The following is a 27927-nucleotide window of genomic DNA, read 5'->3' as shown; positions in this document are numbered from 1 at the left end:
TAGTGTGAAGGGACCGGAAGGGCATATGGGCGCAGCTTGCTTGGTTTTGGATTTCTTACTACTGCTGTTACCATTCCTTGTTTAAGTTTTAACTTTCCTCTGATATTGAAATGTGTATAAAATGATATCGATGTCTTCATTAACTTAACTAGCTTTTGCATGCGACTCCGACCGCATGGTATTTAAAAAAAAACAAAACTAAGTAGCTTATGTATTTTTTCAGACTTTCGTCTACACCTATGCCAAGTTTTATCGATACCCGTTGAGCCGTTTAGGATACAAACTCTAACAAATATCCATCCATCCATCTAAACTTTCGCATTTATAATATAATATTAGTAAGCAGTAAGAATTAGAAAGATGTAAAATTAAAGCAACTTTCTTTATAAACTAAGTTAATCTAAGACAATCTAGTATGGATGTTAGGTTCAAAAAGTCAGTATAAGGGCTTGTAAGTTTTCATAAAGTGCGTTAATTGCCACAGTCAGTTAAGGGAGGCCCTTAGTCTTGATATTACGTTGAAAATTCACACTATAGGACTCTCTTATTGAGAATGAATTGCTGTGGTAAGATTTCAAATAAAGTCATTTAATAGTCATGTGAATAAATCATCTCAGATTATATCAAAAGTCAGAAAAGGATAGAAGATACAGATGTATACTTACGGGAAGGAGAGACCTTCAACCGTTAAGGTATAATTATGGCTTGAATATTATAACGAGTTATGAAACTGAGAGAGTTACCTTATGGGATATTATTCGTGTTTATATGTTTGAATTGAGTTATATTTAATTTAATTACAGATGTACATGAAATTACAGTATATTTACGTACTTTTGTTCTTACGTATTTCTTCGCAAGCGGTTAAGGATTTTTTTATAATTGTAATTCGTAAAATTTATTCGTTTGTAAGCGTCTTTTTGATCGTAACTTTTTACTTTTAGTGTTTATTTGTCAGGCTTGAATTTGGTAACAATTTTGTTAAATTAAAATAAATTTATTGAATGAATAAATCAAGGCAAATTGATTGTCGCTTTTTTAAGCTTTAAGTCAAGACATCAATCATCCCTTCCAAGCTGAAGAACCTTTTTATCATATTCCGAGAAGCGTCAGAATTATGGCTGTTTTACATAGCACCCCGGCTACCTGCTATAACGCTTGATTACAGAATAAAAAACCTTGTTAACGGACGAGGCTGTTTTTTGCAGTATCTAAACGAACCTTCCCACTAATCGTTTTATTGGGTTTGATGTTTTAATGATTAGTCGGCTTTCACGACTTCTGAAAATAATGTTTGCCATTTCGTTGACGTCATAATCATTAACAAATTTAATTAGAACTCGATGACTGAACAATGCAATTGCTGTAATTACAGCCTACGACTATGCAGAAATCCTAAGTTAATTTGGACAGTTCGTAATTTAGTAACAAAGTTATCACAACATAAAGCGTCTTTAAGTATGAGGAAACGGTAGAAACTGTTATGTCAATATTCAGAGAAAACCACCTTGTGTCGGCGTGTTTTTGAGCGCTTTTTAATAATATACGCTTCATAAATTAATCCATAAGTAACCAGCCTTAGCAGATTACTGTATACTTAAATACATTGAATGTCTGTAATTTGTTTTTTCATCTGCTAGATATTTTTATTTATATATATATATTTATATTTAAAAAAAGAAGGATCGCCGACATTACAAATTCACGTCGCTTTGCCTTCATCTCGCCGCACGTCCTTACAAGTAAACTCATAATTTACAGCCGCTCTCATTAGTATACGCCGTTACGAAGTCACTGCGCACACCGTGCCAGAAAGGGGCCGCCTAACAAAGCTATTGAAATTCATATTTTAACGCTCAAACTGACCGCAGACCGCTATATGTCGTCCACCCGGTTACAAATTTTACGCCCAATCGATATCGATAAAAATTAATACATCACTCGGGAACTAAGCGATGCGTACAGTAATGTCGATAAGCTAAAACCGACCCAATCGTTTCGAACCCGCCGCCCGATATTTCAACTATTCGATAAAAGTACGATAAAGCGGTATTTCGGGTGAGCTTTTTGCGAGCGGTTACACGAATGTCGCACGGGTGACCAACGCAGACTCAAATGGAATTCGAAACGGATCAACTTATTGCTCTCGATCGATGATTCGTTTTTTTCCTCTATAGATTCGTACATCGATGACTCGGTCGGTTCTCACACATTGCGATGAAGACATAAAAATTTTGGAAGTCGCCTGTCGGTGTGTCAAAAGGGGACCACATACGTTAATTTCGTGATATTTCGAGAAACTCATCTCGTTGCGGCGCTCCCCAAATTGGTGGTCCCTGACGCCTCGCATCGAGCCATTATTTGTGGCCAAATAGCCCGCCGGATCGCCTGAGCGTGATCACCAAATCGAGCCGTTTTGTTTTTGCTTTATCGTTTCTTTTTTGCCTTAAAAACGTGTTTGTTTTCGAAGGAATGGGCGTATAATTGTTATGGTGATTCGTGGCCGCCATGACACAATCTCGGCGAGGCGTCCCGCTGATTATCTTTGATTAATAACTAAATAACTACGTTAGGTTATTAACCACATTCTCCCTCCGTTGAACCGGCCGCCGGTTGAATCGCACGCTACTAAATAAAACTACAATAAGGGTTTTAAAGCAACTATTCTGTTATTGCTAAGTATTTTTACATTGAGTCTATTTTCTATATTCTTCTAGTTATGAACACCATACTCAGATACATAAAATTTAAATATCCATGCATAAATCAATACTCAATAAATGAGTATTTGATTAACATAAAATAAATGTCTATGAATCAACGAATGCTGGACGATGATTGTTTTATGATCGCCTCAAGCAATTTATTTATTCTAATAGATGTTTTATGAGGATTTGCATAACATAAACTTCAAAATAGTTACTATATTTCACTATAATATTATGTTGATTTTTAATGTTTACTGTTATTAGCATTTTAAACTCAAAGTAAAAAATAAATGTACGTAGTTCAAACAAGTTCAATCAAGTAATATTTCCCTTTTTAAATAGCAATAAACTTGTAGTAGGGATGAGCTATAAATATACATTTTTGTTGGCCTGTTAAAACTTATCAAGAAAACGTTTATCGTACTAAACGTAAAATAAACTCCACAAACGCGCCGCTTATTATTTTGCCAACAAACAAATTTACGACTAACAGCTAGTAATAAAACGAGCAATAAAAGCCCGCTGGTTAGTCACATTATAAGGGAAATGTGATTATTACGCCGAATTGCCAAAGATAATTAAAAAACAAATAGGTAATATTAAAAAACCACCAAAACAAAGTTGGTAATCTATATCCAAAATTGAAGCGCTTAATGAGGTATGGACTACCGATCTTACTTTCAATTTTATTTATTCAACGCGAAAGGACTCGCGGGCGAAAGCCAGTCGTTTGGTACGGGTTTACAAAGTGCATTTAAGTTAAATTCTCGTAATGCACCATGCCCATGTTTTTATTAATCACCAACAGCGATAAATAGGCAGTTTATATTCAAAATGCTTCTAGCGCGTTGACATCTCAATTTGCAGTTATTACCGTCCAGTATGACTAACCCGGCTTGATTGGTTGCCTTATAAATATGCGCTGTATTCCATTGTAGACTTATTAAATTCGAAATAGATTGCGGCGACTTTTATAGTAGCTATAAAATACTGATTTCAAAGGATCGGATCGTTAGATGTGTTTATTGGTTCGCTAAAAATATTTTTAATTATTTATGCCAAATTAGTGAAGATATATCTTCAGGTAGAGCTACATTTAGCTATTAAATATTTATATGACCCTAAATAGTATGATGTTTATTACTGATTTAGACCATCTCGAAGACATCTGCTTCTTTTATTTTGTCGCCGTTTGAGCATCTTTAATCAAAAACTTATTTATTAAATATTTAAAGACTGTGTTAACTAGTTTAGTCAGTTCAATGTTAGAATATCACCACTGTTCCCTTAACCTGATGTACGTCTTTTCAAATATCTTAACGGACTAAGATCATCTGTGCGCTGCATTGTCTGCCAAACCTATATGCCCTGCCACACCTTCGTGTAAAAAGTCTTCTGTTCAAGCTCGTCCGATGTTCAGAGCCTCCAAGATATTTGACAACAACTATACTTTAGTAAGCTTTATATTACAATTGAAGGTTACCTAGGTCACTACACCATTAGTAGATTAATTACCTGATAGACTTGTTTAGTAAAGTTTTTATTATTTATTAATCATTGTATTTTATTTTGCAGGTTTAGAATATCTAAGTGCAGCGAGAAGTTTACACCCTGAGTTACACGCAGGAAGTACGCTCGCCAGTCAAGACTTTCAGCTGAGTTTGGAAGGTAAGAACAGTTTAAATACATTTTTAAATGTGTTTAAATAAATTTTATATCGAAGTCGAAAGCAGCACTAATTGTTAATATTCCTATGTCTTTATGTTAAGATATATCTATTTAAGATTAATTTATTATTATATATTTTATCGATTTAAATTTAATTACCGTTGATAATTGAGCAAATATTGGCAATGAATAAACTAAAACAAAATTATTAAAAAGTACTAAAACCTAATTTATATCATTCAAAACCTATTTTCAAAAGACCAAATAAGATAATCGTAACGTATTAATTCCCTGAATGTTGCAGGATCAAGAATAGCATCACCGACAAGATTAAGATTGTCAGGGGGCGCGATAAGTGCGTCAGCGAACCGTAAACGGGCTGTATCCTGGAGTCCTTATTCTGCAGAGTCGCTGGACCTGGCGGCCGTCATCCGCGCCTCGCCCGCCAGCCTCGCCGTCAGGGCGCCCTCCGCCGCCTCCACCGGCAGCTATGGCCACCTCAGTGCTGGTGAGGATTGGATTAAGTCTTTCGGTAAATTATAGCCTTTTTACTTCTATTGCTAGTGCATGTTCAATTTAATTCTGTAGCTTCTCTTATATCTTATTTTCATGTTAGTTTTAGTTCAGTAGTCTTTCTAACGCTGAAATCCTAATCTCTTCTTAGTATGCTGTTACTTATTTCGTTGATTATTCTAGTAGTTGCATTGTCTGCTTCTAACTGTTATTTTCTAGTCGACGATGAATTGTCGTCAAAGCTGGTGCGACGGCAATTGGTACATTTGTAGAACTTCTTTACAAGTTTTTATGATTGCTTTATTTGTTGTAGGTGCGATATCACCAGCACTGTCGCTGTCGCACGCCTCGCTGGCGCAGCAGTTGCTGGCGCGTGGCGGTGTGGTTGGTGGCGGCGGCGTGCTGGCTGGCGGCGTGCTGCTCGACCCCGCGCACCAGCAGGCGGCTGCTGCGGCAGCACATCATGCGGCACACGCGCATCTTGTAGCGGGGATACATAGGTAATATACAATATCGGATTTGCCGACCTTGTGAGGTTTTATGAAGGTTGATGATCACTTCAAGTTGAAGAAGTTAATGGAATTTGAAACTCGTGTTTTTTTGGAACGTCGGTGGCTCAGTGGTTTAAGCATTTGACCTGTAATCTGCAACAGGTCTTGGGTTCGAATCCCGCCGTGTACCAATGTGATTTTCGATTTTTCGAATTTTCATATGTACATAATTTACCCGACGTTCTTACGGTGAAAGAAACATCGTGATGCAACCTGCACGTATCGGCGAAGAAATTCAAAGACATGTGTGAAGTCGACCAACCCCCACTTGGCCAGCGTGGTTGACTATGGCCTAGTCACCCTTACTTAGGGTAGGCTCCGAGCCCCTCGGTGGGGACGTATAGTGAGCTGGTGATGTGATGTTTTTTTTGTTATTACATTTTTCCTTTGTTTTATTGGTACTTATTAAGCCTAACTGTTGCTCACGTGCAATAAAAAATGTAACTTATGTTACTTACTGAAAACGTATGTAGCTGTTCAATGGTGCAAAAATTTTTGAAATCGGCCCTACAAAAATACAAATCATTCCACTTTATTATATTGGTTTAGAAATATAGATAACACATAAATATATTAAAGCTTGTTGTGATTGCGTTTTCCAGATCTCACATATCCTCGCCGACGCAGCTGCTACTCAGCGGCGCGGGCGGCGGCGCGGTGGAGGTGCGCGGGGGCTTGGCGCTGGACACCGCGCACATGCAGCCACACCAGCAGCCGGAGATCACCAGCGTTATGGAGGCTGACAGGTGAGATAATTCAGAAAGCATCAAGCAGAACAAGGGTCTTTTCAATATTTTTGGTCGTAGCTTCAACTTTGTTGGCCCCATATACTTTTTTTTAATATTCTAACAAATGACAAAAAAAAATTATAATTGTCTTCAAACCCATTTATTTTATAAATCTATATTTAAATTATTAAACTCGCCATAACTCACAAGCATTGTCTTCTACTTCACCAGCGCATCAACGGCGTTGAATCAAAGGAAGTCCCCGCAGAGTGTGATGTCACACAGAGAGATGCACAGCAACAAGCCGCTGTCGGCCGCCGCCGAGAGCACCGTGCACGACGGACTCGACTCCAAGGACGAGCCCGGAGACTTCATTGAAACCAACTGCCATTGGGTCAGTGGAAATGCGTCTTAATCTAACACCTTTCGCTAAGAATAAATGAATTGATCACCTCTTACTTAGGGTAGGCTCCGAGCCCCTTAGTGGGGACGCATTTTTTTTTTATAACATAAGGTGGCAAACGAGCAAGCGGCCACCTGAATCCGCCAAAATGGCGAAGCGACCGCTGCCCATAGACATCCGCAATTGCAGATGCGTTGCCTAACCTTATCCGACAGAGGAGGAGACGCACATAAAGAGGATATCTCCCCTTCCTATGTATCTCCTCCTCCGTTAAATCCACTTCCCCTTCCCATCCTCTCATAAGAAAAGGGTGGTAAAGAGAAAGGGACTTAAATTAGGCCTCCGGCACCACACTCATCAGACGAAACACGGCATTGGTTCCATTTCACGCCTGTCTTCTGTGTGGTCGTGGTATTACACCGGGCGTCCGGCCCTGCAGTGCTAAGATGTTAAAGCGGGCACTACCACTGTTAAATATGCATAGTGAGCTGGTGATGATGATGATGATGAAATGCATTAATGGTTACATTTATTTGATTCTCTTGTTTTAACTTTTACTATGTCAATTTTTCAGGTGGATTGTAAACTAGAGTTTCCAACACAAGATGATCTGGTGAAGCATATAAACACGGACCACATCCATGCCAGCAAGAAAGCGTTTGTGTGCCGCTGGGTGGGCTGCTCGCGGGACGAAAAGCCCTTCAAGGCTCAGTATATGCTGGTTGTGCATATGCGGAGGCATACGGGAGAGAAACCACACAAGTGTACTGTGAGTATTGATAATCTTGGAGAAATATTACCCATATCATCACTATCAAGGTTTTTAGATGGTGTACTAGTAACGAAAGATAGCATCATGTAGTATATTTGGTTGTAGACTAACAAATTACCTTTAAGAGATCACTTTTATAGGGTTTTACGAGTAAATAAGCATTCTTTCGGCCTTTTGATTTCTGATTACTCAAACTTGATTTACAACTTTTTTTTACGTTAGAAAAAGGGGCAATACGGAAAAAGATAAACGATATTGGCATTGTAATACATATCTTATTGCGTAGCTAATGTAAGATGTGCTTCCAGTTCGAGGGCTGCTGCAAGGCGTACTCGCGGCTGGAGAACCTGAAGACGCACCTGCGCAGCCACACCGGGGAGAAGCCCTACACGTGCGAGTACCCCGGCTGCGCCAAGGCCTTCTCCAACGCCAGCGACCGCGCCAAGCACCAGAACAGGACTCACAGCAACGAGGTATGGCTTGCTGTCCATGAAGTAATTCATTGCTAATCTTTATGGAATCTCATAGCATATAAAAAATACATAAATATGAATGTCACTAAGTCAAAGAAACTGTTACAACTTTTTATTTTTTCTCCTTTTTAACAGAACGTATAGTTTGCTTCAAAGTGGAACTTTTATTTACGTAGTATATTTACTTGTATTTATAATATTTTAATGATGCGTTTCAGAAACCGTACGTGTGTAAAGCGCCGGGCTGCACCAAGAGGTACACGGACCCCTCGTCTCTGCGCAAGCACGTCAAGACAGTGCACGGCGCTGAGTTCTACGCCAGTAAGAAGCACAAAGGTAAATGTCCACTTCACAACACTGAAGTAATATGAATTTGGATATGTATTGAGTTGTCACTAAGTTTTTGTTGTATAACTTGACATTAATTTGCAATTTGGGTCCATAACCTATACATAGAGAATTCCATAAAGAATTCCATTCAGAATGCTATTTGGTAATGTAAATGACATAAATTTTTTTCTTGCCTTACTTTTGTGCTTCGGATTATCTATAGTTCATTTATCTTTGGATGAATTTAATATGAAGTACGGGACGGATAAATGATTCTAACTGCTACTCTCCAGTTGTTAATGCTCGGTTTATACTCGGCCAGTACAGTGGGATAGTGCCGACGGCCAGTTACAAATTGTATGGATTCACTAGCGCCATTTAGTGTTTACACTATGCTAGTTACTCTACGCTTCTGACCAATTGTACTGACCAAGTGTAAATCAGACATAATAAATCACTAAGGGTAACATAGGACTACTAAACTAATATTACTCACGTGTCCTCCCCAGGCTGCAGTCGCGGCGACGACTCTGCGGAGTCCGGCGGCGGCGGCGCGGGCTCCTCGCCGCGCTCCGAGGAGGGCGGCGCTCCCGCCGGCCGCGGACACGCCTCCTCCGCCTCCGTCAAGAGCGAGAGTCCTGCCTCGCCGCTGCCGCACAGCTTGCACACTCCTGCGCATCAGGTATATTAGTATGGAGTCATAAAGCTTTTGCTAGATGTTTTCTAGAGACGTCCAATAGAGGGCGTTAATCATATTTTGTGTCTATTTTTCAGTTGTCAGCTCAATGCGGCGGAGAGCTGGACTTCGGTGGCTCCGGACTCGGCGGCTTTAGTGATGAGAATGGCGCTCCATACTTTAGACTTGATGGCGATGTGAGTATATGCAAAATTTTTCATGATTTTCTAGAGTTGACAGATTAGTAAATCTTCTAGGGTGTAAGGAAGACATGGGAGGGCGAAAACAATAGTTAAGAAGGTCGCAAAGAGAAAAAAACATAACAGTAACGTGGGGTTTAAACAACAAAAGATTGAAAATCTCTGATTGATAACTTGTGTAATCAAATGTTTACTATATTGTTTATAATGCAGGTGGAACAAGAAGTGGTGGGCGAGGTGGGGCAGCTGCCGCTGATGCTGCGCGCCATGGTGGCCATCGGCTCCCCGCGCGCGCACGCGCCGCGCTTCGGACACAAGATGGCGGCCGGCGCGCGCCTGCTGCACCCGCACGACCTGCCCGCGCCCGCCGCGCCCGGTAAGACACACATTTCATTATGATAATCTATTCATATAATAATGTAAAGATGCGGAAGCATCGCAAGAAATTATAAAAACATTATTTTATTCTTTACATTTGTCGAATTCTCAATTGCAAATGTCAAAATGACATGACATGATGACAAACCATTGCAATCTTATTTCCTTCATGTTGGCAACTTGTAGCTTATGGTCCCTTTCCCACATTAACGTTTTCATCCAATTTATTTACCCCATAAGTTTAATAGCGTAAAAATATATAGCCTAAAGCGTGACATAAGTGTAGGGATTTTTATTAAAGAAAAAATTATTCAAAATATGCTGTGATTGCTGATATCTTACGCCACAAAGTTGTGTGTGTTTACGCTTTATTATATTGGTACAAATTGGAGTGTGTGAGTGTAACATAGAAAGGAAAATTCCAGATTTGATGTGTCCCACAGTCCACAGTTCCACTGTGTTTCTGATGACCAAATTCGTATTTAAAAATGTTTGTACGTCCGCAAGCCGCGTTTGTTCCGAGTAATCTACGAAATGACTCGGCCGATTTAGACGGGACTTTCACTGGAGGGTAGCTGATGCTCGCGGAAATGTTACAGACGGCTATTTTTTTTTATTCTGACCTAACGAAATTTGCGGGTGACAACTTTTTACCCTAAATAGCTGAAGCAATATTATCTACATGATTTGATTTCTATTTTCTTCCTAGTGTAAATCAGATTTCTGAATTAATAAGTAGTCTTATTAGTTATGTAATTGTTTACCAGGTATCCCAGGTCGTACGGAGCTGGGCAGCACTAACGTGGCCGTGGAGCTGAAGACCGGCCTCCCCAACACGAGGCGGGACTCCGGCATCTCGTCTGGCAGCAGTCTGTACAGCGCTAGGTATGTTAACTTTTTATCGTTGCATATCTTCAGTAATCAGAGTCGATATAATGTTATTAAAGGGATCTTCACAACTCAAGCGGTCCCTACCGCTTAAGTAACTACCGAACGACTCTCCATGAGATCTTTATTTCTCTAAGAATTTGCAAAATTTCTTCATGAGAAATAGAATTCAAACTCTAATGCCATTGAATTGGCACTCTTCAGAACAATGCCATTTATTTGAATTCAAATATTTTACTAAGTATAAGGCTTTTAGTGAAATCATCATCACCAACTTACAATAGTTCCCACTAAGAGTCTTGAAGCCTACTTTAAGTTAGGTGTGACAATTCAATCACGCTGGCCCACGGTGGGTTTGGTTGAATTAAATGGAATATTTAATAACAAATCTATACGTGTAAGCAGGTCGTCAGATATATCTCGCAAGAGCAGCCAGGCGTCGGTGGTGTCTGGCGCGGTGGGCGCTATGGGCGCGATGGGCGCGGTGGGCGCGGGCGCGGCGCCGCGGCTGCTCGCGCAACACAACGTCTACGACCAGCTGTCACCGGATAGTAGTCGAAGGTACACATATAGCCAAGCCAAAGTCTTCCTTAACAATAAGGACTCTTTTTTCCCCCTTTACCCGTGAAAAAACTATTTAGAACTATGCCGACTCGTAGGACCAAGTTTTTAATGTTATTAAAATATCCAGTTTTTATTAATTTATCAATATGTTTGGCAGATCTAGTCAAGTGTCGTGTGTGGGGTACGCGCCGCCGCCCTCCTCCGCGCTCGCCGCCGTGCAGGCCGTCAGGACCTCGCAGGGGAATCAGGTCAGATATCGTTTAATTACACAAAGTTTTAACAATAATAGAAATTATCATTATCTATAGTCTAACAGCCTTACACATAAACGCGGTATAAAAGTAAACTTAGGAATAAACTGAATATAAACAAAATTTGTACTAATATTTGCTTATACTCCCTTTATTTAAGTTAACACCGCGTTTTTTGTAAGGCTGGCAAAGTTTAATTGAATTCATTATCATACTAGAAAAAAAAATTCTGTGGGAAGATTGTAATAATACTACAGCAGACAGCAATATAATTTATTTGCAAAACTGCTGCTGTAGATAAAACCTAAACAACGAATTATATGTAGAATGATTAGCATTATATAGCATTTGACTTGACACATTGGTAAGAAGTGTACTCTTCCGCTGTACGTGCCAACTTGAGTAGTTTGTTTGCAATAATGATGTATTTGTGCAGGCGGTGCTGCTGCGCGGCGTGACGTGCTCGGAGGTGCGCGCGGAGGAGCTGGCGCTGGAGCTGGAGGCGGAGGTGCAGGTGAAGCAGGAGGCGCGCCGCCTGTCGGAGCACTCCAACCTGAGCGACCAGCACGCCTACCAGCCTTACCCCTGCGCCGCTGATGAAGTCGTAAGTTAAACACCGTCTTGGCAACTGGCTCCGTGACACTAGCATGATGCGCGGTTCCCACTTGGCCAGTACAGTTGGTCAGTAGTAAAGTAGAATGTCAATCAACTGGCACGTGTGTTTGCTAACTAGCGTCAGTGTGTCTATACATTCTAAGACTGGCTATCGCAACTGTCCAACTGGCATTTGTCTGTTAGCCGTGGTTGTCATTGGAAAAAGTATATTGCCCATACCTGAATCAATAACAAATGCTATTTTTGTGCGAACAGGGCGACGCTCCATTCCAATTCAAAACGGAGGACGAGCACGAGGCCGTCACTTACAAGGAGTCGCGCTCCAACTCCACTAACACGGTCGTAACCACCGCGCAAGTACACCATCCCAACCAGGAGGTCAACTTGGAACAGGTAACTTACATTACAAATATCATGTTTGCTTTTTAGTAACTAGTAACAGATCACAGGGACAAATAGATCTTCGATTTATATGATTAACTACAAAATTATTACAAGCAAGTAATTAGAAACAAAGGTACAATTATATTTGTCTTTAGAATATCACATCTTCTTTTATTATTCAGGTGGCGGAAGGTGAAATGGTGGAGAACAAGCTGGTGATACCAGACGAGATGATGCAATATCTTAACCAATCAATATTGGCCACCGACACGGTAACACCAGCTAAGACGGACCCCTCAGCCGCCAGCGACCCCGACTCAAAGGACAAGGACCCGCCGACCAAAGACAACGCCGGTGACAAGAACACGAACAATTCCAGTGACAAAATCAGTGATGTCGCCACCAGTGACGATTCCCTCCTCAAAAACTTAGGTGCCATAGGAAGTGATCTCAACATAAGTGATATTCCAGTCGATTTAAGATCTTTAGACGTTAGTATGTCTGGTAACAGCGGCTCTCTTCTAGCTAAAACTCCGGAAGACAAAAGCGCTCCACTCCAGGAGCAAGTCATACCTGAAGTCGTAACGGAGAAATGCGACCAGGATTACACCAAACCGCCGACAAGCAACACACCGAATAATCCGTTACAATCTCTGCAAACGATGACAGCGAATCAAACGGAACAATCGAATAGGATGCGAATAAATAATCCTCTACCTCAGAAGACGGCGATGAGCCCGAAGACAATAGTGATGACCCCTCAGAATGTCCTCAGCCCGAGCCTAGCTCATAGCATGCTCAGTCCACAGAGTCTGCCGCACAGTGCCATGAGCCCACAAAGTGGGATGAGCCCACACAATCTCCAGAGCGGAATGAGTCCGCACATGCCTCACGTCATGAGTCCCCCCAGTGTGTACAACGTCATGAGTCCTCAAAGTGTCATGAGCGTCATGTCGCCTCAACACAACGCAATGAGCCCTCAGAGCATGCAAAGTCTCATGAGTCCACAGATGCCGAATCAAATGATGATGAGTCCACGGCATAACAATATAGGCAGTCCTATGTCTCAGAACATCGCCAGTCCCATGATGAATATAGCGAGTCCGATGAGCCACGGTATGGCCAGCCCCATGCACCCTGGCCTGCAGAGCCCGCTCACCAGCCCCATGGTGCAGAATATGTCAAACATGACGATGAACGGCACACCAGTACCCAACCAAACTCAGAATGTTATGATAAATATGAATCAACTCAACCAAAATCAAATGACTGCTGCTCCCTACGTGAATAATCGACAGACTTGCAACGCTAAAATGCCAAATAAAAATTATTCCAACGTTGCTCCTAATCAGTACCAAAACCAAAACTACGGACCGGCACCTCCTTATCCAGTACAGGTACAAAATCAAAACATGCGAAGTCAACAAAACATGCAACAGTATCAAATGATGCAATACAACCAGAACCAAATGCCGAGACAGGGACCGATGCAGAACCAACCCAACATGGCGTATAATAACCAAATGTTGAACTACCAATCCGTTAACTACCATAATCAAATGCAAACATCACGATCCTCGGCGATGAGCACCGACAACAGTACAAACATGAGAACCATGAACAGCTACTGCGACCAACTAAATCAAATGCCACCTCAAAATCTTTACAACCAGAACATTCAATATCCACAACCACCTCCGTACAACTCTGTTGTCAACGCGACCAAGGTGATGGGACCTCCTCCACCCAAAAACAATCACCAGTACAATCAAGCGATGATGAACAACAACCAATACTACAATCATCAACGACCTTACAACCAATGGGATTATCCGGGAAATCAGTTCAACAAGCACAACATGCAAAAATCGGTACAGAATTCCGTGAACATGTCTACGGGGAGTCAGAAACCGGTGAACGGGACTCGAGTATCGGTGAACTGCAACCAAATGAAAAACGACCAACAAACGGATTGCAGTATGAATAGCGTTCGCAGTCAGAATCAAACTAGTGAGGTGCAAGTATGGGACATTTCGCAATCACAGATCGAAGCTTCTAACGGTAGAAAGAAGAATCAGAACACGATGCGTCAAGACACGTACCAACGTACATTAGAGTACGTGGAGAGTTGCGAGAACTGGAAGAGTTCGGAAATGGTATCGAGCAGCACACACCCGCTACAGGCTGACAATATGGTTGTAAACGACCTGCAGACCTCGCTGTCATCATTTTATGAAGAAAATCAATATTTACAAATGATACAATAACACAATTTTGGACTGAAAATAATATGAAGTGATAAACGATCAAATTTTTTATCAAATTACATACTAAAATAGTACAAAAACATTTTGTTCGTTATAATGTCTCCGCTCCAACATAATGTATTTCAAAGTTTATTTTAAAATAGTATATATCACGTTGCTCTACAGACTGACTAATTATAAATTTCTAAATTTAGTTCGATATAAGATTTTTCAAAGTACATTAATTTTGGAATAAAAGAAAAGACAAAACTCTTCAATTTCTGTAAATAATATTAACTCTTATAGATCGTCTTCCATGGTTAATTAAGTACAATAATTAATTTAAGCTTGTTATAGTTAATTATTATAAATAATATTGTACAGTTAAGACATTTAATGTAACGATACAAAGGTTGACAGTGCCTTAACTATGAACATAAAATAGAAGTGCCTTTACATGACGATTTTATCGACTTGTAGTTATTTAATTTATAATGATCGTAGAAAGAAAATAGTTTTAAAATACAAGACAAAGGAAAGCTGACTGAAAGGACTGACCCTTTTGATCGGTAAAATGAGATTTTTCTTCCTATTGGGCCATTGGATCTATGGATTCGATCGGTCCAATGGGAAACACCTGACCGATACATCTATATGTTTGTTGAATAGAATTGGGGTCTTATTATGTATAAAATAAAAATTGAATTGTAAAATGTTTTAATGCCATTTACATTATTTCAGTCCAGTTACCGGATCCAGCTCTGGAATACAACTGGAAAACAATACTGAAACTTAAATATTGCATTTTAGTGTGGGTTTACAACATTCCAGTTGAAAGAACTGGATCCGCTGGACTGGAATAGGATACATTTTTAGACAATATTTTCTGAGTTAGAGCGAGCTAGCAATACAGAATTTCCTAATGGTGCTTCAGAAGTGAATCAACTCCAGTGAACATATGCAAGGTAAAACTTAACTTACTATGACTTTTGACTGTCTTTACAAATGTTTGAAAACATGTTGAGAATGTATGGAAACATGTTTTCTAACGGTTGTAAAGTCAGTATCCTTATGATTAATTTTTCTATAGAAATATTGTACAAATATACACTTTTTTTTAGAATTTTTTACAGGATTGTTAAATGTAATTTTTCTAGTGTTAGTTATTAATTGTAATCTTTTATTTTAGCTTGTTAATTAATGCAATATTCTGATACGTTTCTATAACGTCGAATCTCTTAGTTTAATTTTTATGAGATTACTAGATAATAAGATTTTGTTATATTTTTTATTATTTAAATAAAGATAAATGGTACGCACAAAATAGCGCTGTAACAGAACAAACTACTATTTTGTAATAAATTATTGTTTTTTTTTAATATTGTAAAAATGCATTTGTAAACCTGTGAACGATATTTTAATGAATTTATTGAATAAAAGTCCTTATCACTGAAACGTATATTTTTTTTTAACCAGCTTTCGACTGTGACTGCTCGCGTAGAATTTAAAAAAAGTAAGTAGCCTATCTGTTTTTGCAGACTATCTTATACATCTATACCAAAGTTCATTGAGATCCCTTTCGGCTACAAATGCTAACATCCATCCATACAAACTTTTACATTTAAATACTAGTACGAGTAGAATAAATTAATTCACAATAAATTTATGACAAGTTATTACAATTTTCATCTTTACTAAGATTTTTACTGTCAAAATACGTAAAAAGGAAGTTGTTATTCCAAAGTAATAAGAAGAAAGTATTGATATCGAATGAGGATAGTGTTAGGAATAAAATTAGTACCGTGCTATAGAATTGGCGCAACTCTAGATTATCGGCATAAACGTCACGTCCCTAGCTGACAGCTGTCAATGTCACTACAAGTATGGATAGATTGGCGCGCATCCTAAGTCTTGACGTGAAGTATTGCTCTGAGTTAAAAGCGACAGTATCAATTAAATAAGTTGTCTAATAATAGCTATAAAGGTAGAGGAAAACCGAAGAAAGTATGTATGGGTTTTGTAAAAGAAGATATGCTTAATCCTTAACTTCACTGAGCTTTTGTTGTAGCAAAATGAAATTGAGTAGCCTTTTGAAATATAATTATGAATGAAATACATTTTTAATAAGTAGTTTGTCACACTGGACACTGTCGAATTAATGGTTAAGAAGCTAGTGAATTCAGATATGACGGCTGATAGAGATGTATGGAAGAGTAGCACATATTGTGCCGACCCTGCGTAGGGACAAGGGCAGGTTGATGTTGAGTAATCGAATAAAACAACAAAATTCAGTAAACTTTAACAATTCTACATATCTTTTAAATTCAATTAACATTAAGTACAATTTAAAAAAAACAATATCCAATATTCCAGTGTATTCAAGAACGTTCTCTTAGCGATCATTCTTAAAAAACTGGAAAATAAAAACAGAAATAGAATGTGTTGTCGTGCACATTCCCGCCGACTACGTCACCGGCAGAATCGAAATAGACCGAGATTATTTTGGAATATGTTGCCAACACGCGTCAGCGATACGCCTAAAGTCTAGTCGAATGCTGCATTCGATATATACTAACAGTTTCACTGGAAACATTAGTATTACAACGATTATTACAATAAATCGAGATCATACTTTGTCAGTCTTGATGGATACAGACCATTCTTTCCTCCTGCAGTAGTTATGCGGTCCTGTCATCATAAGCTCAATGGTTCACCTTGAAGAAGGGCGTCTCAATGTTTTGATACTCATAGTCACAAGACCAAGGTAATACGATCATGTACCATAGAGAATTTATTTAAAACCAATTTTGATTTCCCTTTATTGACTCTGAAAACAAAACTGAAAAATATTCAATACTGCTGCCACTCTAAGAAGTGAAAGATTTCCATAATAATAAAATTTATGACACTCTGTGAGTTAAATCATAATAATATTATGAATGAGAAAGTTTAGATGGATGGATGGATGTTTGTTAGAATTTGTAGCCAAAACGACTGAACGGATTTCAATGAAATTTGGTATAGTTGTAGAGGATAGCCTGGAAGAATACATAGGCTAATCACTTTTGATTTTTTTTCGCGGTCGACTAGTCTAGTATAAAAATTAAAGATTGCATATTCTGAAAAATAGTTACATATTGCATGTCTCAAAATTCTTTTGACATTTGAACCTTGCATTTATTTCCACGACATCGAAATTTAAAAAATAAGTACGCATTGTTATTATCATCTTTTGTCGTAAGCAATAAAAAAGTATGGTACCATATCCAAATGAGTGGGATGTTAACAACCAACGTGTTGACGGTCAATAAAAATAGATTCCCATCGAAATTATAAAGAAATTGAGTAAATAAACCATTGATTGCAACCAAAGTTCACAAAGATCATAGTCTAAGAGTTTGGAAATTAAAAAAAAATCAAGAGTAACTCGAGATACAAGTATCTGTATTAACTTCAGTTTATATATAGACAGACCAAAATATCTAACCAATTAATAGCGTCCGTTGAAAAACAAAGATTCTGGCACTTTGTACAAACAATATGAGCGTTTTAGAGAAAATTACGAAATAACACGTTTAAAAGTATCTCTAAAATGTTGAAGCTGTAAACAAATATTAACCAAAAAAACAAAATAAATATTTAATTAGACAACGTTAATGACTTCAGTAGAATTTTCTTAAAAAGTTTCTCAAGTGTTTTGAATATTATTCTCATCATTAAAAATACTAACTAGAAAAAAGTAATTCAACAGTTGTAAATAGTTAAAATACAAGAAATAACTATGGAGTGAGTAAAGTACAATTAGCTGCACAAATATCTATTCAATTACAAGACTTTAGAAAGTAGGCTTTCAGTTCAAAAGTAAATGGTTGAAATCATACATCATCATCATCCCCTTATCCTACTCCCGTAGGGTCGGCGCAACAGGTTTTTGTCCTCCACAGAACTCTATCCGTCATCTCAGTCATCACTCCCTTTTTGATCATGTCACCTTTTACACAATCCATCCATCTCTTTCTAGGTCTACCTCTACCGATGTACCCTTCCACACTCAAAACAACGTTCTCCTTGTAACATGCGATTAATTCCTCCTCATAACATGCCCATACCATGCTAACCTTTTACTCCTTACCTTCTCTACTACGGGGGCTACTCTCAAACTTCCTCTAATATACTCATTTCGTATCTTATCCATTCGTGTTACCACACATCCATCTTAACATTCGCATTTCTGTCACATGTAGTCTCCTTTCATCCGTTCCTTATACATACAACATGCATATATATTTTTGGAACTGAAAGCGTATCCAAGCACCTGAAGTTTGGTAAAAGTCTACTTAGTATCTGATTGTACAAGTTGTGTGATGTAATGATTCAAAGTAGAAAATTCATGTATGTGGGAGCGATGATTCTACGCCTGATATAACATCGGCCGTGCGATTTAGTGCACTTCCGGCTTTATCAACATCGGTTGCCAGCCGCAGCTTTTATTGATTTATTATTTAACTTGTGACCCGCTCGAACATTGCTATAACAAATATTAATAGTCATATAATGTTATGAAATCAAAGGTATTGCGGATGTCCATAGGCATGGATGAACATCTCCGAGTTCCCGCTGCTCATTTGCCCACTTCTCTTATATATAAAAAACTATAGCGTTATTACAAAACGAAAATGTTATTTAAAAAGCCAAAAAACATTACTGCCTCTACTAATGACACGCCACAGAAGAATACAAATCAGATGCTACAACACTCCCCAAAACTAGTTCAGTCGATTAGACTAGCTAGAGGATAGGTGCTGGCACAATTTTTCGCGTCGTCTTCTCCAAGAAATCTAAAACTGCATAAATGAAATTATAAATAGTTGACTTACAAGTTTTATTGCATTTTTACACACTAACATCATGATTACTTGGACAGCGTCAGGCAATGAGGACGGCTAACGGTACAAGAATACCCACGAAGATGGCCGTCACCGAGGCTATCTTGTATTTGTGCTCGCGTGCTTTCACGTTCAGGTACGCTTCTAGTCTCAGGAAACTGTTCACATCATAATTCATCCGCTCGTATTCCTTTAGCTGGCTAATAAATCCAGGGTTGGGGTTGATGAACCTCCGTCTATTGCGCACGTAAGAGTAAGCTTCCTCAAATGTCAGTTGGTATTTCGCCATTAGATACGCTATCACGATCGTCGCAGAGCGCGAGACCCCGAAGTGGCAGTGCACAAGAACATTTCCCCTGTGAAGCCCTTCATCGATAAATGCGTTAGCCATTGGGAAATACGGCAGTAGATTGGTGTGCGGAGAGTCGTATGCTCTGATGAAGAGAGTCGCTACATGTGGGTTTGGGAAGGCCGACTTGGGTATCCTGTGAGTCTCGATGGTAAGGACATGTGTTATGTTGAGGGCGCGGATGACGTCCGCGTCGACCGCTGCCTTCGCGTTGCTGAGATAGAGGCCGGGCACGATCTGGCTGTAGCACGACTGAGTGCAGAGGTCGATCTTTTCGTACACGACCCTCCTGGACCACGACCTCAGGCCATTGAATGCGAGAACAGGGTTAGGGATGCTGAGAAATGCCGCAACTATTGCACTTCTCAACATCACCAATAGAAGTCAATAAAGTTATGTTATAATGTCCATTTTTCTTTACATTGTTAGGTTTCTGAAGTTTTTTAAATTTAAACATGTGGTTTAGTTAGTTCTTGATAATTTTGACGTGAATCAAATGACTTATTGTCATAGCAATTGTTGACAGCGCAATTTATATTTTTCTGCAAGAGCCAGTGGCTAAATGACAATGTCTAATCAGTTATTGATAGAGTTTTTATATATTCAAAGGTATTATAAAATTTATGCTCTATTTCATGTTGATCTGATTCCGTACTCTTCCTTTTTCCACTATTCGCACAACCGGAGAAACGCCCATTTCATTAAAATTCTGAATGGTTATGAATCACAACGATACTTGTCTTTAACCGAGTTCTTTATACAAGATTGCAACTTCAAAGCAATCCGAAAAATTGGAATGTTCATTACAACTAAACATTACAGATTTATTTTGGTTGTTCGCAAAACAAATAACTCGGTCTGTATACAGTGACCTAGATGTAACCAGGTCGGTAGTCGGAACGCGCTGAGTGCGGTGTTCGACGCCCCTCGTCTCACGCCTAATCACAACCGCTAATATAATTAATTCAAAACTATCTCAGTTAAGATAGAAAAGCTCTCGCTTTGTATTTATATTAGCACTAGATGGCGTTGTCCTATATCCTCAAATAAATGATACTCCTGGTTGAAAAGAACATTATGAAAAAATGTGATAAAAAAATTGCATTTATTAAACGCCCTGCATTATTTTAGTCCGTATTTTGCTAGAGAAAACCTGTGGTAAAATATTATTTTGGGCTATTGATACCTACAGAGAAGGCAGATGCATGAATCAATCGCCACTTCTCATAAAGCACTGAAGCAAAAACATAAGACTCGAGTCACGTATACAGGATGTATCCTACGCGATGTCTTTAGTTTTGTTGTTCAAGTGCAAAATAAACAAACTCTATGCCAAGTTCAACAATTAAATAATAAATGTTGCACCTACAATATTTATTATTAATCAGCGTTTACTAGAATGTATAAACAAGATTTATTTTCCTACAAATTATAACGGTAACAAACGAATACGAAGACAAAGCCAGTGTTAAAAATAACTATTTATAGGGTAAAGATAAAGAAAATATTCCAAAGGATAACACACATCAAAAAAAAAAAACAAAAAGTCGGTCAAAAACGTCTACATAACGTCCTTAAAATCTTAAAATCTTAGCTTTGTTTCCCGCCTGTAAGAAGTCACCGAACTTATTAAAAACGTTTATAAAAGTTTTTACAAAACATTTGTCTATTTGCATTAGTGTCACACCACTGGGACCTCCATTAAACCGTCAGTTTAATGTGTACTATTGGCAGACCATTTTGTCATCCGATAATTTAGTCGGTCGCCAATCAGTATGTATGAAGGAGCGCAAATTACATCAATTTTGTTTTATATGATTTTAGCTTAACAGAGTACGTAGTCTATTGGAACTCTCAGAGCATGCGCACAACACAAAAAATCCTTTACATAAGATAATAGGAATCAAAGTGCGACTAAACAGTTGTGCGATAGTTTAGTCAAACGTGCGCGCTCTTACCGTGTATTTTCATGCAAAATTTTGCTATTTCAAGAGATAATGTAATTAATGACAAGCAAAATTTATAGTTATTGAATTAGATTACTTGTTAGTTTATTATTTTCAAATGTCAAGGTTAGTTAGTCGTGATTTAAAATCACTTACAGATTACGATTTTACGTATGTAACATTTGCTAACATAAACACACTGTTAATGGAACATAAAGTCAAAATAACTTTGTATATTCAAGGTAGAGTGTTGGCAAAAACAAAATTATCCGATTTTAGTTCCATCAATACTAATAAACTGAAATAAAATATAGTGGAACCCTTCGGATTTGTTTTATGTTAATTAACTTTTGTCCGCATCGTCAATGTGTAATTAAAAACTGAGTATTTATGTATTTCTTTACGTTATCGAAATCTGTATAAACAAACAAATTTCTTGAACGGAAATTTTACATTTTTTTGGATCTAAAGTGAAATACACTATATATTCTACCAGATTGTTTCTACGACGAACTACATGCACATCTATTCAGCCGTTCTGGAGTTAACTAGTACAAATTGTTGTCCAAACTTTCGTATTTATAATATAAGTAAGATAAACAGTTTAGTATGTCCCTGTCTCATCTTCCATAACTCTCGATCAAAAGTTCTAATGCATTACACATTACATTTATGAAATGACATTAGTTTATGGAAGGTCGTTCCAGATGTCGCTAGTTGCAATTAATAACAACGTATTCTGGACCAATACCAACACAATAATTTATATTTTATGACCAAAATATGCGGAAATATTTGTGTGCGGTTTAGTTTTGAATTAGTACTTCTTTAAAACGTTGCAATAATGTAAAGATTGAAGTCTTCAACTGAAGAGACAGAAAACTATTGTCTCATGTATTTATCAGTATTCAGTTGAACTATATTTTTTTATATTATAAGGTGGCAAACAAGCAAGCTGCCTAAATCCACCGAAATGGAAAGCGACCGCTCTCCATACACATCCGCAATTGACGATGCGTTGCCTACCCTTAATTGACGGGGGAGGAGACGCTCTTAAAGTGGACATTTCCCCATTCCACCGTCAAATCCAGTTTTAGGCTCTACCATTATTAATATAACATTTAAGTGATGTACTAGAACGTTCAATTTACTGCGCAGTGACATTTTTCACTTCTTCAATCTCTAACGCACTCTAACGACCTCATTCAATCATCGACTTAACCTTTGCGTTAGCTCAAAATACATTATGTTGACGCTGACGGACGGAAGACAACACAAAATGAAAAACTTAAAATTTAACTTTTTACATATTCTGACTAACCTTACCTCTTACTATGATATCTTATCAATATTATGAATGCGAAAATTTTGATGGATCGATGGATGGTTGTAAGAGTTTGTAGCCTAAGCGGCTGAACAGATCTGGATGAAATTTTCCATAGACGTAGAGGATAGTCTGGAAGAACACATAGGTATTTTTTTTAATTTCACGCGGACGGAGTCGCGGGTGTAAGCTAATAATATTATAAATGCGAAAGTTTAGATTGATGGATGGAAGGATGGATGTTTGTTAGAGTTTGTAGCCTAAACGGCTGAACGGATTATGACGAAATTTGACATAGATAAAGAGTATAGACATGAAGAGCATCTAGGCTACTTGGTTATGTTTGTTTCTATTTACATACAGACGGAGTAGCGGGCGAAAGCTAGTTAATTAATGACGTTAGTGGAGCAGACAGAGTTTAAAAGATTCAATGCTCGTCTTGTTTTACCTGTGAATATCTTTCTCATAGGATTTCAAATGTCAATTATAACAGAAATCGCTTTCTTCACACTTGTAATAAACGATTTTCAAAATCACGACCACGACTAGTTATAGATAAGTTTTGTTTATTTTCTAATATTTAAAAAGAAAAGCTGGAATATCAAAAAATATACTTCTGTTTGTTATTACAGCTAGAAACAACTTTTGTAAAACGTAAGGAAAAAGAAATTTTTACTTATGATAATTGATATGGAATATAAATAAACTGTATTCAGAATTTTATTTCAGAACCAAACAATTTTATTTTCAGCGATGCAGCGAGAAGTGATTCCTGAAAAATGCGAAATTTGTTATCGGGAACGCAACGGCTGTTATTTACAAAATCTAATTTGTATCGTTTCAGATATAAATCATGAAGAAACACGTAAACAGGGAGTTAAATAGGATTACGAATGTGAAAGTGAAATATTTTGACTAAACGAATCTACATATCTTGTTAGGTCTGTACTTAATATTATAAAGAGAAGTTTGTTTGTTTGATTGTAATGAATAGACTCAAAAACTACTGGGCCAATTTCAAAAGTTACCGTTAGAAAGGAAATTTACTTTCACCGTTAGGAATGAAATTTATCTGTGAGTGACAAAGACTATGTTTTTTTTTATTATTTTATATTTCACGTGGACGGCGTCGCACGGTTGGTAAATTATTGTTTTGAAAACCAGGTCAAAAATAAGGTTAATAGCGGCTGCAGTTCAGTTGTATGCCTTTACTGTACCTAAAGTATACTAATCGAAGATTAATATGAAAGCCTAGGTATTAGGTAGGTGTTGTGAATGTACACACAATGGTGGATATTTTGGGAGTGCGTTAGGCGTCGTAGGCGGCGTGCGCGGCGACGGGCAGTGCAGGCTGGGCGGGCGAGCGAGCGCGTGGTGTACGCGACGGGAGTGAGTGGCCAGTGACACACGTGCAGTGCGACACGATTGTAAGTCAAGAGGGCGCTTTTTAATCGATTAATGCTACGGAGTGCTTCGTTGCTGCGCCGGCGATGGATTAAGTGAAGTTATGCTAACATACTAATGCATGACCGCCGCCGGCGGGGGATGAGAGCGGAATGGGCGAGTGTCGAGTGGCGCGTGGGCGTGGGCGTGCGCGTCGCGCGGTGTGGGCAGGGAAATTTGATAAGGCGATATGTCGGCCGACTGGCCAGTTTTGTATGCAGCTAGTGTCGGTGGCGCGGACTATTTTTGACCGGCGGCCGGATATTTCGGCTGTTCCCCGCCGGCGCCGGCACGAGCGGCCGTGTTTGTTAATCTTGCCATTTTCAAAGTACGCTGCGCACGCGCACCTCTTAAAAGATGTATGATTTCCAGGAATATCACAAAGTTACGCTAAAAATTGAATTATCACTTCAATTTCGCTTTGCATGTTGTGTACTTGGTTACATTTTTGTACTGTATGGAATTTTTTTGTAGGCAAAATGCACAAATAATGCAGAAATTTGCTTCCTAAATGTAAAACACATGTATCATATAATAACAATGTAAAAGAAAAATGTAAATTAAAATTAAAAACATGTATGTTAACTTTACATAAATCTTTGCTTAAATGACCCATCTCGTGAAAAGACATAAGGTGACATAAAACGCTCAAAAATAACTATACACTGAACAATTTGGTTCAAGGACATTATTTACCTGCCAAGTGCACTGAAGACACAAGCTTTTTACACTTTTTCTTACTCCAAGATACAATCTTTTGACTGTTCGACAAAAATTTATCGAAATTTGTCACCATCTCAAACTTAATATACCGAAAATGAATACATTTTGTTACTATTTCATTTATCAAATGACATTACAAACGAAATATATATCATTTTTTGAAATAAAAAACTGATGTGTTTGATAATTTGTCTGCTATTCAAAGGTTTAAATACCTCTTTCATCAATTTTTTTTAAATAAAAAAACAAAAAGCATTATTAGTTATAGTTATCTTAATTTAAGAGAAAATTATTAAAACAAACAACTTCTTACAAAACATTGTGCAACCACGAAAATATACGTAAAAACCTATTTTTGTGCGGAATCACTAGGTAAGTATTAATTTCGCGCCAGTTGTTTTAAATCAGGCGTATAAAAGAACTTTACAGATGATGTTATTTTAATTCTTAACAAACTAAATATTTTTAATATTAATTTGGCCGAAAAAAATCTTTAAGAATTGACTTAATATTCTAAAAGGTTCAAAACATGCGTAACAACAAATTGCCTTCGATTACGTATATATTAGACTACACAGTACATTACAATGGGTTTACACGTCTCTGGTTCTAGCGCTCAACTTACTGGACTGGAATGTTGCAATTCATTTGCTTGACAAATGTAATGTTATGCCTAATACATACTTGTACGTCAGATTATGCGAAAAGACTGATTTAAAATACTTTAACTAAACAATACATAAACAATGTCAATCACTTTCTCTGACATTATCCTATTGTAAACAAACTACCCTCCCACTCTACAATGCCTAGTTTGCAACAGTTTAGTAATTTAGTAACTAAACGTGTCAAAACAAGGAAAATTTAGACATGTAGATGACAGTATAGCTATTAAATTACTAAACTAATGTGAACTAGGCATAAGAGATAAATATAAAAAATGGGTGTTTCCTGTTGGACCGATTGACCTACAGATCAATCGCTTCTATGGTTTTTTTTTCGTATTGAGTCGATTGATTGAATCGATCGACCCAACGGCAAACACCCCAAAAATATTAACTTTACACGTTGTTAGAAAATGTATAGTAATTTTGAAATAAATTCAGAATAAACAATAATATAATTTCCATAATAATTTGTATAATATAGTTTATTGTAATCATTCGAACTGAGCTCTGAGTGGTACTAATAAAAAACGCTAAAAAAAGGCAAGGAGCATATATTCGGAATGGATAACAGTTAAGTCAATATACTTGCAATTAGATTATAACTTGTTTTATTACCAATTCTACTTCGCTAACTTCCTGCTATAAAATTTTCTATAAAGTAAATCACAGTTACGAGTAAAACCGGTCTATTATAGAAATAACAGGAATGAGTTGTTAGTAAAATAAGCAATAGAGTTTTGCTAACTAAATCCGTAGACGTAATTAGGTTGCAGACGACGAGCGCTGCCGGAACATGTGCGACAGACAGATTGAACGATGTCGATATGTACTAATTAATATTCTGTAAATGATAATTAATAGTTGGCATCTATTCGATTTACCTTTTTATCTAGACATCCTGTCTGTCCTGGATATTACAGTAACAATTCACATAAAAATGTGCCCGAAATTGCGCGCACAATTGTGCAATAAAAAAAGTGTTTTCACAAAAAAAATAGATAATCGCTGTTGTTAATCTTAAGCGCCAATAGCCCAATGGTTTGGGGTACGGACTACCGATCTTGCGGTCGTGGGTTCGAATCCCGCCTTTCGACTATTGTCCATAACCATATCCTAGCACAAGCTTAGAGCTTAGTTGGAGTAATTAAAAGAAAAATTAGTAAATTAACTAAAATCTACTAACATTTTTGAAAAAGAATCTGAATGAGTTTAAGAAGTACAGTTTACGTAAATAGTTTATTTATTATTTTTGACAGATAGAGATAATATCCCGCCCATTTTTATTTGACTCGTACTATTTGTGTTTACGTGTGACAACCCTTTGCCTAAATATTTTTTTTTTATTTGAAAAATATTAAAATATTTTTGTTAATTTACTAATATTTCCTTTAACCATTCCGACAAAACTCTAGGCTTGTGCTAGGATGTAGTTCACGACAATGGTCGAATGGCGAGAACCCTCGACCTCAAGATCAGTAGTCCGTACCCCAAACCATTAGGCTATTGGAGTTTTACAAAGTAGCATAAACAATATTGAAGTGGGACGTACATTTAACTAATTAAGTAAATATTCTTCTAAGGATTACAATATGAGAAAACACTATTGATAAATATTAAGTTAAAAAATATCAATAAAAATAATAAAGTTCTAATTGTAAAGTATTAAAGTATTAAATCTAGTGTAGTTTTAACTTACTTTTCCACATTTTACTTACTTTACAACTACAATATACATACCTCCTCGTAGCGCCGCGGCGTGTAGCATTACTCTACGTTTCTGTTTAGTAGAGGCCGTAGCTGCGTAGATGGCCCGTGGACCACGTATCTACAAGAAAAAATTACGTTTCGTTTTATTTTTTTAATTTAGTATTTTTTAAGATATGATATCAAATACAGATTAGGTTAGGTATTCAAAAGTTGTAAATTTTAACATAGCTAAAATGGTTATGTCCATACTGAAGAGCCTTTCTAAATTGACTTGCACCTTTTTCCATAGGCTTATGGTTTGAATTTTAAATAAATAATGGACACAGTTATAAAATCACTTTACATCAATTAGTTTCAAAAGAATTGAAACTTTATTTTACACTAGCTTTCGCCCGAAACTCTGTCTTCCAGACTATACTTTACATGTATGCCAAATTTCATCCAAATCCGTTCCGTTCAGGCTACAAACTTTAATAAATATCCATCCATCGATCCATCTATACATTCGTATTTATGATATTAGTAAGAGTAAG

General features: G+C 37.6%; 2 protein-coding genes across 7 annotated transcripts in view; one reads left to right on the top strand and one right to left on the bottom strand.

The window, feature by feature from the left end:
• Nucleotides 1–15765, top strand: part of LOC106111406 (transcriptional activator cubitus interruptus) — a 93292-nt gene extending 77527 nt beyond the window's left edge. For 4 of the 6 annotated variants that reach the window (XM_013293478.1, XM_013293477.1, XM_013293479.1 and 1 more), the window contains 18 exons: nucleotides 4284–4376; nucleotides 4681–4908; nucleotides 5203–5389; nucleotides 6043–6186; nucleotides 6400–6562; nucleotides 7146–7340; nucleotides 7652–7816; nucleotides 8035–8152; nucleotides 8656–8828; nucleotides 8921–9019; nucleotides 9236–9398; nucleotides 9908–9912; nucleotides 10164–10285; nucleotides 10694–10849; nucleotides 11010–11100; nucleotides 11540–11707; nucleotides 11974–12111; nucleotides 12285–15765. In XM_013293478.1, coding sequence (XP_013148932.1) covers nucleotides 4284–4376; nucleotides 4681–4908; nucleotides 5203–5389; nucleotides 6043–6186; nucleotides 6400–6562; nucleotides 7146–7340; nucleotides 7652–7816; nucleotides 8035–8152; nucleotides 8656–8828; nucleotides 8921–9019; nucleotides 9236–9398; nucleotides 9908–9912; nucleotides 10164–10285; nucleotides 10694–10849; nucleotides 11010–11100; nucleotides 11540–11707; nucleotides 11974–12111; nucleotides 12285–14369 — 4493 coding nt within the window. In that variant the 3' untranslated portion in view covers nucleotides 14370–15765. The remainder of the gene's footprint in view (nucleotides 1–4283; nucleotides 4377–4680; nucleotides 4909–5202; nucleotides 5390–6042; nucleotides 6187–6399; nucleotides 6563–7145; nucleotides 7341–7651; nucleotides 7817–8034; nucleotides 8153–8655; nucleotides 8829–8920; nucleotides 9020–9235; nucleotides 9399–9907; nucleotides 9913–10163; nucleotides 10286–10693; nucleotides 10850–11009; nucleotides 11101–11539; nucleotides 11708–11973; nucleotides 12112–12284) is intronic. The other 2 variants (XM_013293482.1, XM_013293481.1) reach the window with 2 other exon arrangements.
• Nucleotides 15766–19213: 3448 nt separating this feature from the next.
• Nucleotides 19214–19961, bottom strand: LOC106111327 (dual specificity protein phosphatase 1B-like; the record flags this gene model as incomplete). The annotated part of the gene is made up of 1 exon (XM_013293353.1): nucleotides 19214–19961. A coding segment is annotated over one exon (687 nt), but the record flags the coding sequence as incomplete, so codon positions are not given.
• Nucleotides 19962–27927: the final 7966 nt, after the last annotated feature.

This window comes from Papilio polytes, unplaced genomic scaffold (assembly GCF_000836215.1).
Source record: "Papilio polytes unplaced genomic scaffold, Ppol_1.0 DF824169.1, whole genome shotgun sequence".
Taxonomy (NCBI): Eukaryota; Metazoa; Arthropoda; class Insecta; order Lepidoptera; family Papilionidae; genus Papilio; species Papilio polytes.
The sequence above is the reverse complement of the archived record's forward strand: the minus strand, read 5'-3'. Positions and strand labels throughout refer to the sequence as shown.